At 38.3% G+C, this 20,305-nt stretch overlaps 1 protein-coding gene across 1 annotated transcript in view; it reads right to left on the bottom strand.

The window, feature by feature from the left end:
- Positions 1-13,678: 13,678 nt before the first annotated feature.
- Positions 13,679-20,305, bottom strand: part of ches1 (checkpoint suppressor 1) — a 177,242-nt gene continuing 170,615 nt past the window's right edge. The window contains exons 5-6 of the mRNA XM_055149302.1: positions 19,020-19,128; positions 13,679-14,271 (exon numbers count right to left, since the gene is read on the bottom strand). Of these exons, the coding sequence (XP_055005277.1) occupies positions 13,716-14,271; positions 19,020-19,128 (665 nt within the window). The 3' untranslated portion in view covers positions 13,679-13,715. The remainder of the gene's footprint in view (positions 14,272-19,019; positions 19,129-20,305) is intronic.

The following is a 20,305-nucleotide window of genomic DNA, read 5'->3' on the forward strand; positions in this document are numbered from 1 at the left end:
CCGGGCTGCGACTCCCCAGCCGTCCTCCGTTCGCCGTCGTCCTGCTTTATATACTGAGCGAGGAGCTGCGAATGCGCGAGACATAGGGCAGGGTCAGACCGCACTTCTCGCGAGATTTCACCAATATTATGAATCACCTGTCTCTGAGGATGCTGGGAAATTGAGTTCAAATGAAGGATTAGCGGTTTGAGTTGATCTGACCAATGGATCTCGCCAGTGTTTTCAGCGCATTATAAACAAACTACTGCTACTATGGTACATGTAAATAGACATTAGGATATTCAATATAGGTACATAGGTATAAATTAATTATTATTTTAGAGAATATTGTAATATTTCCAATTTTATTAGACTATTTTTTTTTCTATCTGGCATAATCATTACAATAAAAGGAAGTTCAATCGATGGTCAAAAAAAAAAAAGAAAAAAAAAAAGCAGCCTATAATTAACATTTTGCCTATGAACAAATTTTTCACTCCACACTATTCTTTTTCATTTAATGTCTCTCTTTTTAATTGTAAGATGATTATTTGTGTTTTGATTTGTTTGTATTGGGATTTTAATGTATTTCTCATTCTGTAAAGTACTTTGTGTACGAATTGTGCTATACAAATAAATTTGCCTTGCCTATTCGGAGTATTTATTTATAAGAAAAGTCTTATCTAGATTATTTTATATGATGATAATGACGATGATGATGATGATGGTGACGATGACGATGACGACCACAACGATTATTATTATTATTATTATTATTATTATTATTATTGTTGTTGTTGTTATTTTTTTATATTTTTATATATTATTTTTTAGTTTAAGTTTAATCTGTGGTTAATATAATTTCCTTATTATTGCTGTCATAAAATCTGAATCATTTGTTTATTTGTAATCAAATAACAAGCACAATAGATTAGATACAGTGCAGTGCAACAAAATCTTGACAGAAGCATTAGTAATACAAATGTGCATAGGCCTTTAATGGGAATACAATAGTTTTATAGATTATCTACTGCCTAAACAGTGTGAATGAGTCGCTCTCCATTCTTGAAGATCAATGCAAATATATAGGCATATTCTCATGTAGTAACACAATTTGTCCACTAGAGTGTGCTCAAACTGCATTACCAAACACTAGAAACGTCTCCCTGCTTTGTAATGCCATTAGACTGAGACACAGCACCCATTCACTTTACATGCGGCTATTCCACAAATTAATTTCATAGTGCTTCAAGTCGGAAAACGGTCTTCTGTGTGTTTATTAGTCAGACATGTCTAATCAAAAATTCACCTTGCCGACAGCCGCTGAACCATTCCCCCAAAAACAATAAAGCTTCGCAATAAACTAGAGCTGACAGGGGAACGGTACCTCGCCTCCGGTCGCCATGGAAACCTGCCTGGCCGGTCATTGGTTGGATATGGATGATATAGACCGGCAAATACATTGTTGTGTGCGCATCAATCCACTTAGCACTGCGCTGCGCCGATGCCTGGCCGCGTCAATGGTGTGTGAATGTCACCACAGTTGAAACCATATAATTTATCTCTCTGCAAGCAAATTAGGGGCTTCTCAAAACTAATGAGGAGGCTGTACTTTGGCAATTACTTGTCACTGATTCCTTTGTCGATGCGGATCGTGAGGAATAAAAAAAAAGTGTGATTTTAAACAGCCGACTGAAGAGATGGAAGAAGATGTCTAGAATTGTGATTAGCAGTGATTCTTTGCTTTCTCTGATCTGTTTCTGCTTACTTTACTGAACCAGTTTGCTGATTTAAGGTCATTACAAAACATGTTGTTATAAGAAAGCAAAATGGTGGTGTATTTGCAGAATCATTTAATAGGCAAAACACCAAATCACATTTTAAGTTGCAAATTATGTCATCACAATATTTGTAAACAGAGTAGATTTAGAACTTGTTTGCAGACACAACTACATAGTTAAGTACTTATACTCGGCTATACAAATATGCCCACATGAAACTGAAGTATTTTCTTGTTTGCAGTAACTAGACATTACATATTTACTATTTACTATTTACTCATTATTATTGTGTTTTTGATTAGGCTGCAATTGTAAGAATAATTAGAGATGCAACTTTTCTCTTGAAGAGTCCGACACTTGTCCGTCCTTCTGAAGATTTTATCCTAGAATGTTCCAGACTATGGCCTTACTCTCATTTATCTCCACAGAGACATGATGATAACGCCACCAGGTCAAGTTACATGTCAGATCTGTGTCAAGGCAACCCCACTCACAGAAACAATGCGTCTTTTAAGATATATATATTTAATGCTAAAAACACTTGTAATAAAATAAATTGAAGAATATCTCAGGAAAAGCAATCAAATCTCCATAGGCATGTGGCAGACCAGTTATCAGAAAAGTTACATAGTGCATCTTTAAAATAATTAACATTTTTCACATAGTTTACAAATCTAAATGCATATTGTTAAGTGAAATCATATATACAAAATAAAAGTTGTACTGTGACTCCGGACCGTGCCAGCGCTGCCTAAATGAGCGCTGTGATGCCGAAGATCTGGAGGATGCACTTTCTTCCCGTCGTTGCCGCGGTCGGTCGCTTAGCAACAGAGGAGCAGCTCCAGTTGTGTTGGAGGCAGCTACAGGGAGGCGCTGCTCAGATTAAGTCTGTCTCTGCTTCAATTATGAATGGGCTTCCACTGCCACACACCTCCAAAATGGCACCACTCTCACTGACAAGCCAAGCACGGACTCTGCGAGAAGGGTGGGCGAAACTGACAAAAATGAACTGCAAAAATGACAATCTTAAAGAAGTTAAAATTGCATGAATTAAGTTAACTTTATTTAATATCTGCTTCTTGGATATACTCAAAGGCAATCGGATCAAGCTGTCCAATTAAGTGCCTGTCAAATTTGAACTTGTTTATGAAAATATTTAGAACTCGTAGGATAACAATAATTATACCAGATTTTTTTAAAAACCACTAGACATGTTAAAACGTGACTGCTCTTGCCTTAGGTTCATGTATCGGACAAAAAGTGAACAGACTGAAAATTCAAAACTCAAGTGCAAAAACTATATCATCTCATTTGTTTACATTTCTGTTGTTTCTGTTTTTCATAAAATATTGGCCAACTTTTTGTTTTTTTTATATTTTTCTTATTGGAATAGAAAAACATATGTTGCTGTGATTCTTAATTCGTAAGTTCCATGTAGCAAATACAGACTATAAAGAAGTGGACTCACCCATAATGGGTTCAGCTCTAGTCAAATGAAGCTCACCAGGCTAGCAGTTATAGGAGCAAATTTGACAAAATATAAACACCAGAATAATGTGGAGCAGGTTAATGCTAACATTTTAAGACCAAAACAACAAGTCTGATAGCAGCAGTTACAGACAGAGGGGTGAAAGGGAATTTTTGTATGTAAAGTGAGTTGGAGCCAGAGTCAGTGGAGCCAGAAGTGCGCTCATGCTCACTTCCTGTTTGGAACATAGTGGCTATCTGATTAACTACGTCCATTTATATATAGTCTATAGTAGCAAACATGTTGCTGTCACCTATAGCTTCCAATATAGAACATAGACAGCTAAAATAAAAGAACTAAATCAATATTATCATGTAGATTGAAGACAATACATGTACAAACTTGTGAAAACTTGTATAAAATATAAATTTCTGTTTCTGTTTTTTTTTTTCATAAACAATTTGAGCAACTTTTTGACCCATCCATCCATTTTTTCCCGCTTATCCAGGGCCAGGTCGTAGGGGCAACAGTCTAAGCAGGGACTCCCAGACTTCTTTCACCCCAGACAATTCCTCCAGCTCCTCCAGGGGGACCTCAAGGTGTTCCCAGGCCAGTCGAGAGACATAGTCCCTCCATCCATAACAGATGCCAGACCCACCTCAACTGGCTCCTCTCGACGTGGAGGAGCAGAGGCTCTACTCCAAGCTCCTCCTGTGTGACTGAGCTCCTCACTCTAACTCTAATGGAGTGCCCAGCCATATTGTGAAGGAAACTCATTTCGGCCGCTTGTATCTTCAATCTTGTCCTTTCATTCATTACCCAGAGCTCATGACCATTTTGACCATTTTCTTAATATAATTGAAAAAAATATAAATGTTGCTGTAAGAGGCATAGCAAATAAAAAGGTAAAAAAAAAAAGTAAAGTCTGGATAATGTTGCTTTGACCTATTCCAATCATAGACAACTGAATATTCTTATCATGCTTACTTCATAATGATTGGAGACAATGCATTGCCCACCTCTACTTCCTGTTCATGCGATAATAGTCCGGTACAGGCATGGCCCCAGGGAAGCCAGCATTCCACTGTAATCACACAGTATTGAACTTAAACCATTAAAGGACGTAAATGAATAATTAAGTGGTTGGAGCGGTGTGGGCATGATAAGGCCCTTGTTGATGGGAATATTTGAGGTTAATGATTGGGGTCAGACTTGAGAGCAAATTAAAGAGTCTCCAGTCTCACAAAGAGCACTTCACCACAATGAGACGAGAGATGGAGCTGTGAATGCAGCCAGGACCATTCACTGGTGGTTTATGTGGTGGCATACTCATAAATACGTATAAGGCTGGATTTACACTGCTCTTTGGGCTTGAAATTTAGATAATATTGTGTTTATTCAGACAAAAATAGAGATGTGTTTCTGTTGGAGGGGGCAGCCACTGGCTTGTCTCCATGAAGACCTTGAATGTTCCCCCAGAATGGCAATAAGTTCATATTTCTTGTCAATAATAAGATGTTTATTTTTTTTAGCATTTGGCTTCAGTCAAATGCATCTCACGAGGCTAGCAGTTGTAGGGGTGAATTTGGAGCTTCATATTAGGAACAGAAATTTATTTATGGATAAAATAGTTAAATAAAAACATGAGGATCATGTAGAGCGGGTTGATACGAATATTTTAAGACCAAATGAGGAGCCTGACAGCAACAGTTACAGAGAGAGGTGCATCATTTTTTTTCAATATAAAGTGAATCGGTGCCAGAGTTGATGGAGCCGGAAGCGCCCATGCTCACTTCCTCTTTGGAATGCTGTGGCTGGCATATTTACACTGATTCACCAGCCGGTTTCACTTTGTGGAAACCGTCTGACCTCGCAGCATTAGAATTCCTTCGCTCAACAGTAGGCAGGTACTTTTTTAATTTAACCAATCGCTGCTATTCGGTTGTGACGTATGTAATGCGCCAAATCCCGTAGGATTGATAAAATTCAAACATTCTCTTTGTTCCGACTTTAAATCCTCGATCTCGGGAATTGCTGCCAACAGAATGTATGGCTTCGTCTACATCCATCTCGACCGCTTTGTTTACTGTTGTGCTGTACCACAGAAGGGACCCAGACAGGTGCTTGAGTTTGACATCATGGCTTCACAGCTCTTTGCTGATTGACCGGTGCGCAGTCTACAACGTCTAGGATTCTTGTAAACTGTCTAGTGTATTCTAATTCCTGACCTAGTTGATGGAGAAAAATTAAATTGATCACCAGCCTGGCTCTAGCAGGTTAGCTATGCCTATTTATACATGCAGTCTATAATCTGCACTAAGGTACTTTCTTGAATCACAAGTTTGATGCTTGTAGAGTAATATTAAGTAAGTGATGCTTTTGTGTAAGTTACTTGTATACTGGCCCTCAAAACCTGTACCAGAACACAGACATGCAGACAGCTCTAAACCCTGACAAACCTGCTCTGAAGACGCTGCAGAGAAGAAAACAGCCATTTGAAGAAGTCATTTGCTGATGTACACTCCCATGTTACAACTGCTGCATGTCACCAGACTCATTACCATGTACTGGAACATGCTCACTGCTCCCCCTGTAATTTATCAACATGTCACACAGAACAGCAAGCCAAACTCATCTTCCGCAACTTGTATTTTTTATTATTGCAACCAACTGGAAGACAATACATCACATAAACATCATTGTAGTTCTCAGAAAATGGAAAACAAAATAAAACAACATTTATATATTTTTTGCCACGGTATTGGACAACGTTGATATTTACACGTAGTGATGGATAGGTTTTTGAAATCATTCTTTGGCAGCATGATTGCACAATAAGGAGAATTTAACATTTACCGAAAAGAAAAAAAAATGAAAACACAAACCTTGGTGCACTCTGCATCACGTCCGAAGAATCGATAACAGTTTTGCATTTTGACATCGCTAACCTATGGCTTTCCAATATTACTCACACAAACACCAGAATAATGGCAGTGTAGATCTTTGTAATCAAATGAAACAGTGCACGTAGTTTGAAAACGCAGGAGGCAGTAAGTTTAATTTTTATAAGTAACTGAGCTTAACCTGCATCCAGTTTTGCAAGTACAAGTAGCCCCGCCCATATTACTTTTAGCCCCGCCCACTTTGAAGTTAAACTGATGGAAAAACACGGTCTGTCATAGTCACAGGCAGTTGTTTCCAATTCTTTCATCAATCATCATAAACTTTATTTATAAACTAAAATTTGAGTAAATGTTAAAGCGAAATTTTGGATTCATACTTTTTGTTTGACTATTTTCGTATTGATCCACCCATCACGATTCTGAAAGAGAAGAAATAAAAGTCACGCACTAGCTATTTAAAACGCTAAATTTTGAGTTTGCTGCAGGCTACAAATTAACAATATTAGGTTTTCCAAACACATTTCACGTAATTGTTTCTAATTTGGATATTTTGTGCTTCTTCGAAATTGTACTGAAGTTTGCTCAAGTTCTCCACCAAAACACGCACAGTTTAGTTGATTACAAAGAGCTATATGTTTGATACAAAACTAAAAAATTGCTTTATGTTAAAACGGCAAGTATTTTGAGAGCATTGTTGACGTTTGGCAGGTTAAAATAAAATCGTAACACTTCTACATTTGCTCAGGCAGTGACGTAGTATATAGACCTACTTATATTTGCTATGCTTGTAAATGTGCTTTTTCTGTGTTTCCAGGACAGACAGGTCAGGAGTTCATCTATCCTGCATGTCATCGGTGAGTCAGAGGAAAGAAAAAAAAAAAAAACTATTCTCCTGCTGCTGACATACCTGGTGTCATCTGAACATTGTATTAGTCACTTTACAACAGGGACTTGTTACTGAGAGAATACAGAGCTTGACCCAAACGAAAGGGGTACATTTTTGACAAGAAATATAGTATACTCTGACAACGCTGCCTCAAGACCAGTGGTTCTCAAATCAAACTGTGATGCGCGGGTAGTTTAGACCCAGAATAGTCTTTGTTTGGACCTGGTTTAGTCCTGATACGGTCCTTTTAGTATAATAGCCTTACTCTGCTGGACTTATGTGAGTTACGCCATGTAGTTCTGAGGAGGTACCAGTAAAAAAATGATTTGTTCAAGTTAAAATTTTGACCTAAATGTTATTTTAAACAATTTTGAGTTTTGTATATTGCATTGTACACATACCCAGGGACTACAAATGGAAACTACCTGTAGACCTAGAGCTAATACTGGTATATATATTGTCTACATGCAAATACACAAAATTTGTACTGTATTTTTTGGACTATAAGTCACACTTTTTTTCATGGTTTACGACTTATACTCTGGTGAGACTGATATATTAAAATTTTCAACCGCTCCTCCTCTTACTACTGCACACACTGTCTCTTCGCTCTACTGCGCATGTCCCCTCTGGAAAAAAAACACTGTCCTGCTGTAAGTAGTGAAATATTCAGCCGAAAATGGTAAGCAGCTGAAAGAAAGTTTAGAGTGAGCGAGAAACTTGTGAGGGACTGGCAGAAAGTGGAGATGGAGAACACAGCTTCACGGGAACTGGGAGTTTGCACCATGTAACTTTCCTGGAAGTCACTGGATGGATCGACATGGACTTCAGTGACAACCGAAATCATCCTGTCAGGATTCAAAAAGGCTGGAATAATTCTAACTGAAACTGATGCTGAGTCTGATGACAGCTACAAAGAGGAAAGAAGAGAAAGTGGCGCCCCGTTTACCTCCGGAGGTCACGCAGAAGTGACACCGAGGATGAAGAATTGAATGGATTTAGTGATTTGGAGTGAGAACGAGAGTTTGATAAACTTATGTTATGTTGTTTATGCTATAGTTATCTATATATAGAAATGTCGGTTCCTAGTGTATTTTATAAAATACATTTCCCCAAAAAAGTGTGACTTGAATATGTTTTTTTGTTCTTCATTATGGACTTTTTGGCTGGTACGACTTATACTCCAGAGCAACTTATAGTCCGAAAACTATGGTAATTGGAAAGATCTGGTTTAGTCCTATACTTCAGTTGGTTAAAACTGGTTTCTGTACTTTCATTCTGATGTTGGCCTATTTTAGTCCTTGTTTAGTCAAGTCATGATCGAGACCTGGTTTAGTTTTTGAGCTACCATAGTTTCGTTCTTAGGTGTTACTTGGTGAAGTTTGAGAATCACTGGTCTGGGCCTATTTGAAACTGAAACTGAATACAAATGTGAAAAAGCAGCGATGCATGCTACAGGTGGCAAAAACTGTACCAGTAATGAGTGGACCAGACATGCGTTTGATTTGATTGACAATAACTATTCGGTTTGGGCTTGTCTGTGCGTATATGCTGCTGCTACTCGTGTTTGAATCTCTGTCACCGAGAGTCAACCTTCAAATCTCCCCCACTAAGACTTTGTCCACATAAAACTATTGGTATCTTAAAAATTGTCCTATTTTTTATTTTATTTTTTACATGTTTTGCAATCATATTCTATACACATGGACACCAAATAGAAGCATATGGTGTGCAGTTTACAGATACAAAACAAACACTGCAGTTTGAAGCACGATTTGGGATTTTTTTCAACAACCATTGCAATTAAATGTTTTATCAGAGGATTCTGTTCAAAATTGACTCTTTAAACATGAATAAAGAGTGAATAAAGACTGAACTAATACTGGAATCACACTTCAGAGCATGTTTGTTGAGATTTGAACATCAGAGTTAGCATTTTGTTTACAGAATAAGAAGGACAATTTTGTTGTTTGTGGACGAGATTATGGTACTTCTAACACTGCAGCCTTTGCGATTTGCTAATAGGGTCCATTCATATTGAAATTTTGTTTTGATTGCGATTAATCTCGCAGCTATATCCAAACACCAGTCTGGAATACAAGTTTTCGGTGTGTGTTTCTTTAGTCGTCGCACCATAATTTCTAAGATCGATTTTAATGTGGACAAAGTCTTAGTTTCAATATAGCATTATCTATTTGTGCTAAACCATTACTTTCTTCCATTAAAAGCCAGTCTAATTTCTTTCTAAAAGCAGCTCTTCCTACCTGCACAATCACTCCAAATCTGGGACAATTAATACTTTGACGAGTTTCCATTTTTAGCAATGAGCACCAAAACAATGGCACTTTCTGTAATAGCTTCTAATACGGCAATGGCAAAAAAAAAAGCTCTCTTATCTTATACTCGCTTTTGAATTTCAATCAAGTCAGTAAGTGCGATCCACATGCACATTTAACAGGTTACCAAACAAAACAAAAAAACTGTAAAAATAAAAATAAAACAAGTTCTGATTTCTGTATTGAACCATATATATACAGTACAGCGCTGAACGTTATGCAAGCCTGAACTCCAAATGATTATTGTAAAACATAACTCAAATTGTCCATTCTTTCTTTCAATCCAAAAACAGTATTTGGAGAGGTTCGATGCACACATTTTGACACACAACAATGTCAATGAGGGGATAAAAGACAGCTACAATTCACGCACAAAGAAGAGGTAAACAGGTTCAAAATCAAAATGGCGGACATGACAAGAGAAGATTTCGCGGGCAGGCAGGCAGGCACCATGTTAAAGGGTGTGTGTGTTGGTGTCACACTCTTGGATACGCACACGTGTTTTCCGAAACGGGCTAACACTGGGATCAAAAAACACTGAAACATCCAAAAATCCACGGCACGGGCAGAAGAAGACGGAAGCCCACCACTTTAGTGAGGTGAAACAGCTGGCCATAGCAACCGGAAAGACCATGGCAGAAGATACAAGGACGACAAACATGTACAAAGTTAGATTCGAGTTCGCTGTTTACAAAGATAGAAAATACATTACGTTATATATTTATAGGAAAATTTACGAGTAAGTGGAAGTACTGGTATGCAATAATGTATGCACAATGACTAAAAATGTAAATAATTATTCTTTCATTATAGGAAGAATCAAAATTTCACAATATTCTCTGATCGTGTAGCATTAATGGCAGCAAAGTTACATAACAGTTGAGTTCTAACTTCGCGAAGTAATCAAATAAGTCAGTAACACAAAAGAATCAGGTTCAATATTTTCAAAGTTTTCTCTAGCCTATGTATATACCTTCTTATTTAAATAATCTACAGTGTCAATGTATTCTCTAAAAAGTGACAAACCTAAACATTTGAAATTAATTTGCGCAAAATGCAATACTTCACTGACATATAAAACTGGAAGCCCATTACTGTAGCTCTTGTAGACCACTAAGAAGCATCTTTTATCCTAATTTTTCAGACTATACGAAGCAATTCTTATAAATACTTTCTACACTTCGCTGTTTCCTATTCATATTTTAGCAGATGGACATTTATGGAAGTGTTATTGACGATCTTTGGTAGTTCACCAGTTGTGATTGGAAGTTATCTCAGAGGAAGTGTATTCGTAGCGTATCCCTCATTGATTGATTGTACATTGTGATACTAAAAAGCAAACTTAAAGGTGCATAGCGTAACTTTTCTGGCGGAGGGTCTGTCAAACGCAAGATGCTTATCGCCATGGAGATGTTAGTGCTTCGTCTGGAATGTTTCACAGTATGGTGTTCAACCCTTTTAACTTCACTGAGACCAAAGCTGGCCAAGTTACAGGTCAGATCTGTGGAGAGGCGACCACGCTCACAGTCAGAATACATGCTTTTGAAAATGTTTTTGAGTTCTAAGACCACATATAATTGAAAAAAATATGGAACTATGGAACATTCCAGGCAGAACAAGGACATATCCATAGAAACAAGCAGGTGATGCCAAAAAGTTACACAGTGCACCTTTAATTAAACCAAAAATACTTTAAACCAAACTACTCATTTGTACATGTTTGCGTCCTTATACGTCACCCATGGACTCCAGGCTGCAAAAAGATCTCCCTTGCTCCTCCCTGAAAACTCTAGTCGCCCGCTCAGGAAAAAGAACCCATAAAAGATTCAAAGAAGAAAAACTCCATTATAATCACGCGTATAAGAACTGGCGGTTTTTCCTCTAGGATCAAGGTTTATATGAAAATAAGTCATGCTTCATGCTAAATACATAGTTTATCTTACATGATCTTTGAATAAAAAAGATTTGCTTTTTATCTTATTTACAAGCACCCATGCAATATAACTGAGAAAGTCCTGCAGGTCAAATTGCTTCAATTAAGAAAGGAAAAAATAAAATATTTTCTAACCTTTTTACATAGTTGCCCACAAGGGACAAATTGCTTATATCTTTATGAGGGTAGAGTGAGGAAAACAGACAACAGAAATCCATATCTGTTCAAATGAAGTGGAGGAGTGGTAGCGGCTGGAATTAGCTACAGATTTTTGATACCAGGTTTGTACTATGTCTGTGGACTTTACACTGAGCAACAAGAACAACAAAATGAAGGAGATATTGCCTGACACCCGGCACTACCCATCGCTAACATGAGCTTTTTAATATATATTTTCTTAAATACTATGAGTGCTCTTGAAAAAAACTATGGATGCTTCCATAGACCCTTTCACGAATGACAACATTAGCAACTGTGCGCACATTCTTTCTCAAATTAGCAGCGAAAGGAGCAGTTTTGTTTCATTTTGACTCCATGAAACTTGAAAATACTGGTTTAATATTCATTTTAGAGGCTTGCAAGTTCACCTCCTGTTAAGAAATAAATATTATGCTGGTGGTTAAGACTCAAATCTAGACTGCAACCTTTTGTGCTCCAAAAAGCTAGCATAGATAGGCCACGATTAGCTTTTTTGATGCTAATGCTAATTCAAAACGCACTGCTAAACAAATATGCGCACACAGCTAAGTCAAACGCTAAAAGGGTCTATTATTAAATTAAGAAGTAGTGAAAATCATTGTAAGTGCATGAAGATATATTATATTGGGGTTTTACAATTATTTTGAGACTTAAAGTTCCCAGCTTTATTCTACTATGCCTTCTTTCTTTTCTTTTTTGTGTTTTTTTAGCTGTCGTGTGTATGGGCTACATGAAGCAACCTGGTCGCGTATCTTTGGCACAGTCTCGCAATTGTGCTCATGGATGTAATAGGAGAAAATCAGCGCGCCAACAAGAATGAACGTTACGAAGACAAAATGCGGTCGGAGGACTGACGAAAAATAAAATAAAAATTACAATTGCTCATCTTGTCGGCGACGCTGGAAGATTGCTACAGATTGACATAGAGAAACAGATAAGACAAAACACCCATCTTCTGTTCGTAACACAACTCAATTTAGTCCAAATTAGTGACGACTTTTGTATGGCTTTCATCCCCATTTTGAACAACAAAAACTACGCAGACACATGAGAAATACCCATAGATGTTAGTGTTGTTGAACATGTAGGAAAACATAGATTTTTGATATTGCCACAAATAAGTAGGATTCACCTAATGCCCTGCAGATAAAGTTAGAGGGAGATGAGAAGTGTCCATAGACTAATGCTGTTACCTGTTGACCTATCAATATGCTGTTACGAGCCACTTTTAAAGCTCCACTATGGGATGTTTGTAGCAGAAGGTATTACCAGGTTTATTTAAGAAAGGAAAGTCTGGAATATGGTTTCAGTTTGCATTTCACTGCCAATTGTATCCTTAAATGTACTCAAAACTACTATTACTACTACAAAAGTTGAATTAAAAGCACAGTTTGACAGTGGAGATTCCCATTCATTTAAATCAGTAATTTAAATGTACGCATCTGGCTATTTTCATGAAAGATCAGTCTTAAATTAGACCCATGCTAATTGAATGAGTTAGTAGAAGTGCTTTTATGAAACAAGATGCTACGCTGCACATTTCTCTGATCTGGCCAAGATTTTAAAAACTTATATCAGGTTATTCATCTTAATTCTAGTCTAGAGGTAGTTTATTTTAAGATAACTTGCCAAGTAAAACGATCTTGCTGCATGGAGATATAATTTCACTACTTTTAAGTCATTTTTGATAGATTTAAGTGTTAGATTTTGGCCAAGCTTTTTTGCAGTGTAAGGGAAGTAGTTTTTGACATAAAGTCATTTCAATTCACCTAAAATTCTAACAAATTACACAATATTTTGCTGGTTTATATTGAAGCAAGGTGAGTTTTGTAGCATATCTAACAGAGGAGGTCCATGAAAGTATGCAACAATTAATATATTATTAGCTGTGTATGCTTTATCAACCTTTTCCCACTGTAGTCACTTGTAATACTGCTGCAAAACAAATTCATTTCAATACAGTACAAGAGACTCTGTGGGGAAAGAAGTTGAACCAGCAGTTTCTAAACACAAAATGAAATCCAGATGCGTATATTTAAAATAGTATTAGTAATTGTTAAACTTTTCTTGTTTTGACTGTAAATTTGTGTATTGGTAGTTTTCAGATTCTGTGATGTCATCTGAAACCCAATTCAGGATTACAGCGAGACAAAGTGCTACAAATGTCCTGCAGTGGAGCTTTAGAGGAGCTGGTGTGTCCTGTACTGTGCGTGTGTGTGCGTGTCTGTGTCTTAGTTTCTCAGAGTCTCTTTCTGCTCCTTCTGGCCTTTAGCCGCTCGGTTTGTGATGTTGTTGAGGCAGGCGCGGACCCCGGCCAGATGCAGCAGGGACCCAGCCGCCTCCTTCATCTCCTCATCGTCACTCTCCGGTTTCTCCAGAGCAGCCGCCGCGCGTCTCTTCTTCAGGGGCAACGTGTCGCTAAGGCCCCGCGCTTTGTTTTTGGTCCAGGGCAAACTGCTGCCGGCTAGCGTCCCAGCTCCAACAGACGCTATCGCCCCGGGGCCTGTGCTACTGTTGCGTCTCTGTCCGCGCGGGGCATTCTGGGTAATGTAGGCCGCACTCGTGATGTGGGAATCCAGGGGTATCTCGCGGGGCTCCTGTTTGACGTCCTCTTGGATCTCCACGGCGATGATGTCGTCGTCGTGGAGAGGGGAGGAGGGCGCGGGCGGGGAGTTGGACTTGGCTGTGCTGTAGGTGTGGTCCTCCTGGAGGTCCTCTCCGCAGGGGGGAGGGGAGTATCTCAGCGGGCTGTCCTGTCCCCGACTCAGGTAATCTCCCAGGGATGATCTGTAGTGACAAGGGCACAAGACAGGGGGCATTAGAGGACACACAAAGGACAGAAGCATGCAGATAAAACTGTGTGTTATCAGGAGGCCTTTACATGCACAATATAGTAGCTCTGTTGCTAGGGTAGACCGACTAAAGAAGGGGTTTTCTGTTCTTAAAAAACAAAATGTGGCACAGAAAACAAGCACAAACACTTTCCTCCAATAAAGTATTTATCAGCAAAATTTGCCTAATGATCTAATATGAGAGTCATTAACAAATAATGAAGAGAAAACATCCGACGTGCAAGGCAATTCTGAGTTGTGTTGGTAATTTTGTGTTGGAATATTTTCTACCTGCACCAAACCTCTTATGAGTGTTGCATCAGTTAAATGTCTGAAATGTATCCCTGAAACAACTTTTTATATTAAAGGCCCCATATTACGCTATTTTCTGATCTACGTTATTGTTTCCACATCATAAACATCATTAAGAAGTTGCCTTGATACATATCTCGATATAGTGAGCTTTGGATTCAATATGATATATTTCAAATCGATTCAATATGGTTCAATAAAAAATAATGTCAAAATTATGCTTGTGATATTAAAAGTCTTTGTTAAATCACTTCTTGTGCAAAGAGAATCATCAAAACAGTGAAAATGTCAAATGAGTTTCCTTCCTCTAAACAAACAAAACTGTAGCTCTGTAACACAATAATTTAGTAAAATATATCCAAAAAATACTCTTGGCGATATATCGATACAGCAGCCCACGATATGGATACAGTATCATCACATTAAACGATACAATATATAGATATTTTTATATTCTTTCACACCCCTACTGGAGTTGTGTTTTGTTTCAGTCACACAAGCCTTGTATATTTAGGCAGTTCTACTCTCTGTTCCACCTTGTGACATCATGTGGTAATACAGAAAGTACTCCACTGTATTTTTAAACTTCATACACCTTCACTAGAATCATATGGATAATTTCAGACTTGGAATTTCCAATCTTTTCTATACAAAAGGTAGCTGTTAACTTCAGCGTGATGACATCACAAGGTGGAACAGAGCATTATGAGTCCTTGGGAATATAGACAGACTAATAATAAAGGGTAAATATGTGTGAATGAAACAAAACACAACCCTGAGTATGTTTTTGAGGAGGTAACAACATTATAATATGGCTTACAGCTCAATTTTGCGTAATATAGAGCATTTAAATATTTCAATTTCATGTTATACTAAAACACAAATGCAGCGCTCTTGAGGACAGCCTCACATGCAGTGCTGTGAGGTAAATTCATAGTTCACATGTGTACCGTGCCTGAGGTGTTCACAGCTGTGGACCTCTGTATAATTGTATGCACCACACTTAAATAGTGCAGCGAGAGTGGCCAGGTGGTCCGACGCACGCTCCACTTCATGTCAGTGCACATTTGGCTGCTCCAGTGATAATCTATCAACCTAAAACACCCCTGCGGTCCTGCTCATATTTGCGCCCAGATTAAAACCTTTTGGAAAAGCGCAGACTCATTTCAGGAGTGCCACCGCTGCATTTCTCAGTGACACGCGTCCTGGTGGGCAGAGTGAGTGTGACTGGCTCAGCATAAACAGGACCTGGCTTTAAAGGTGCATTGCGTAACTTTTCTGGTGGATGGGCCATCAAATGCTTTTCTTTGTGGATATGTTACTGCTTTGTCTGGAATGTTTCACAGTATAGTATTAAACATTTCTTTCTTCCTGGAGAGCAAACCAGACCGTATTACAAGTCAGATCTATGTAGAGGCAAGCCAGCTTACAGTCAGAATGCTTTTCTAGGTATAGGTTTGAGCCATGAAACCACAAAAACTCAAATCTAGCCATGTTAAGATGACTCGAAATAAGAAAGTTTTAATCGTGATTTGAGCAAATTTTATGTGACAAGTAAAATGATCTCCCCATGGAATAATTTAAAATATAAAAATACACCTTGCTACACTAGAAGAAAAACAACAACTCTTTGCACTTAAAATAAGACACAAAATCTAATGTTAACGTAAGTCGCACTTTTTTTCATGGTTTGGGAGGTCCTGCGACTTACACTTACACTCCGGAACGACTTATATATTATTATTATTATTATATTATATTATATATATTATATATATTATATTATATATTAAATTTTTCACACTGACAGCCATGAGAGGGCACTCTAGACTCATGTACTCCTGTACCACTGTCACTTCACACTCTACTGCACATGTTGGCTGCAAAAGAAAGAGAAAGAGCCACTGTCCTGTCTGGTATCACGTCAGTCGATTGCACCATTACTTCTGTATCACTGACAATTTAAAATTTAAACAAACATAAAGACAACTGAAACCACTCTGTCGGAATTCAGAAAGGCCAGAATAATTCTAACTGCTGAGTCTGACGACAGCCACGCAGAAGATGAAGTGATGCTCCCCGGAGGTCGCGGAGTTGCTCAGAAGTGACACCGAGAATGAAGTGTTCAATGGATTTAGTGATTTGGAGTGAGATGGAGAGTTTGGTAAATTTGTTCTGTTGTTGATACTATAGTTATCTGAAGAACTGTTCATATGTCAGACATTAACAGCCTGTTGTTCTCTGTTCTATTGTTATATTGTTTCCTGGTCTCTATTTTTAATTTCCCCCAAAAAGTGCAACTTATGGTCCGGTGCGACTTATATATGTTTTTTTCTTTTTCATTATGCATTTTTTGGCTGATGCGACTTCTACTCCAGGCAGAGCAGTGACATTTCCACAGAAACAAGCAGGTGACAGATCTCCAACCAAAAAGTTTCACAGTGCACCTTTAAATGCGTGCGAAGTGAAGCTATTTAACCACTGTCCACCCCACACTGGGCTACATGATCACCGGCTTCAGTACTCAGCTCTATTAGCGACTGACACCTCCCCTCGTAAAGCCGAATATATAAGACAGGCTACTTCTGACAACCTATAAATCAAAGCAGCTCTAGCAGTGCCGCCCCTCCTTTGGACATTGCCCCATTCAGAAGCACAGAGTTAGCATATTAATATCTTATAAGCCAAACATGCACCTCTTACAGTGATCAAATATTCACTGCATACCTTTACTGAGCCTTTGGGTATGTTTAATTCATTACAGTGGTGTGTTCTATGATGGATGAGCAGGTCCGTGCATGCTCTTGAAGCTGGCTCTCTGAATCAGAAGCCTCTCCCTCTAATAAAAAGTCTGTGTTTCAGGGGGTTATGTAAACACACCTGGTGACGTCTTATGAACGCTATAAAGATATAATTACACTATCACAAGGAGATGTTGGAGCAAGTGGAAGAATGTCTGGTTTGTTTTGGTTCTTGGAAAGCTTTTTCAAACAACACTTTATGTAACATGTTTTCATCGGTATTTAGAGTTTACAGTTTAACAAGAACCAGACCAGTAGGGTTGTAAAATTAAAGGTCCTATATTACGCAAAATTGACTCTTGTGTGCTTTAAACTATGTTATAATGCGGTTACCTCATCAAAACATAACCGGAGTTGGGTTTTGTTTCAGTTACACATGTTTGAATAATCCTTTATTATGAGTCTGTCTACATGTCCAAAGCTCAAAATGCTCTGTTCCACTGTGTGATGTCAAATGATTCTGAGCACTTTCTGTAATACCACATGACATAACAAGGCATTTTCTGTTTGAGAGAAGAACTGAGCCTAAATATGCAGGATTTGTGAGTTAAACATGTGTGAATGAAACAAAACACAACTTCTGTTATGTTTTTGATGAGGAAACAACATTATAACACAGTTCAGAAAATAGCATAATATGGGCCTTTTAATCAAATCGAAATTGCAATTTAGATGACCACAACTGGCAAATCGCAACGGTTGCAGTTTTCTAAGTACCATAATTTACTCCATAAACAACAAAATATCCAGTCTTATTCAGCATAATTATGAAATGTGATACTTGTATTGGTTTGCCAGTTCATATTTCAGTCTATTTGTCAATTTTTCTGGACGAGTTTAAAGCTGCATTGTGCAACTTTTCTGTTTCTTCTTGTCTGATTTTTCAGTCAGGATGCCTGTTTTTATACAGCACTATAAGACATTCATGGAGAGGTATACTATGAAATACAAAGATGGTCGAACTCAAATGTACTCAGAGACATTTTATAATTTACTTGAGCAGCTTCTTAACGGTGCTTTGTGTAACTTTTCAGGTGAAGGGTCCGTCAAATCAGTCCATTTGGAATGTTTCACAGTATGGTATTAACCCTTTCTACCTTCATGAAGACCAAACCAGACCAAATTACAGGTCAGATCTGTGGAGAGGCAACCCCGCTCACAGTGAGAATGCCAAATTTTCTACATATTTTTTGAGCTATAAAACCACCTGTAATTAAATTAATCTAAGAGATGCTAGAGATGTTTATGATGTCATACTGTGGAACATTCCAGGAAGAGCAATGACATCTCTATAGAAACAAGCAGGTGATGGACCCTCCACCAGAAAAATTACACAATGCACCTTTAAATGTGAACTTTGAACAGAATCCTATTATTAAAACAAATTGCAAATCTAATCGTAATCGAAATATTGGTCAGAAAATTGCCATTGTATATATATTCCCAATGGTTCAGCGCTATAACTGTCCAGTCACATCCACAGCGGTTTCAAGGATGTACTCTGTAAGTACAGTAAGTCTTCACAGCTTAAAGTTGTTAAAGTTATAAAACTGCTGTAGACACTCTGGTCTCCTGGGGATGTTGGACCCACCTGATGGCCGAGGTCCTGCTGCCCACCGGGCTGACGGGCAGAGGTCTGATCACAGGAAACAGCGCTTGGCTTCTCACACGGGCGCCATTTTGGATCACGCCTCGAGGAACTGCAGAGAAAACAAGCAAAAGAAGACAGATACTTTTTAAGAATTTAGTATGACACTGTGTTCATTATGAATTACAATATTGATTTAAAATACAAACAGGATTATTGACTTCCTTCATGTATGACCAGGAGTATGAATGAAATGAGTACAGAGTAGGCGGGGATAGGAGGTAGGTGAAGACAGACATTTTTCAAAGCACTCGAGGCTCAAATGCAATTACTCTGAAATACAACTGTGACTAATGGAGAGGGAACGCCATTGTAGCATGGTTAAAAGCTTTCTCATAAATTTGATAGATAACAAAAAAGATCAAATGTTTAATATATAGACTAAGACAATGTGTAGTAGTTTGCTTTCACCACATACTTTCTGGGGGGAAAATGGAATTATGAGAAAAACTTTGGTATTTCAGATTTAAAACTCCTATATTATGCAAAATTGACTCTTGGGCGCTTTAAGTCATGTTATCATGTTTTTACTTCCTCAAAAACATACCTGGAGTTGTGTTTGTTTCATTCACACATGTTTGAGTAAGCCTTTATTATTAGACTGTCTACACCTTCAAAGCTCAGAACACTCTGCTCCACCTTGTGATGTCATGAAGTGGTAGTTTTCAAATTAAAAGCTCCTTTTTTTGGCAGAGATTTGCAATTCCAGGGCTGAAATCATCCAGATGATTCTAGTGAAGGAGTATGGAGCACTTCCTGTATTACCAAATGACATATCAAGGTGTAGTTGAGAAAACCACACAGCCTAAATATGTGTTTAACATGTGCGAATGAAACAAAACACAACTTTGGACATGTTTTTGACGAGAAAACAGCATCTAACAGAGATCAGAAAATAGCGTAATATGGGCCCTTTAAGCATTACACAAAACCACCATCCCATCATCACTTCACACACTGTTGTATTTTCCACCTCTCCCAAACACAAGCGCCGGTGTGGACAGAGGAGCAGGAGTCTCAGATGCGCAGGCTGCTGTCGGAAGGGCCAACAGGGCAGTATTGATGAGAGCGCCCTGGTCAAATTGAGCGGGAAAGCGTCATAAGTGAGTTTGGAGCGCCGAGAATCATTCAATTACCAACGACCGCTGGGCCAGACTAAATTTGGTCTGTCTGAAGCTATGGGCTCTCCGGCTACACTCACAACACACAGCACTATACCGCTACATAGA

Source organism: Boleophthalmus pectinirostris, unplaced genomic scaffold (assembly GCF_026225935.1).
Source record: "Boleophthalmus pectinirostris isolate CB_2022bp ecotype Guang Dong unplaced genomic scaffold, ASM2622593v1 HiC_scaffold_13, whole genome shotgun sequence".
NCBI lineage: Eukaryota > Metazoa > Chordata > Actinopteri > Gobiiformes > Gobiidae > Boleophthalmus > Boleophthalmus pectinirostris.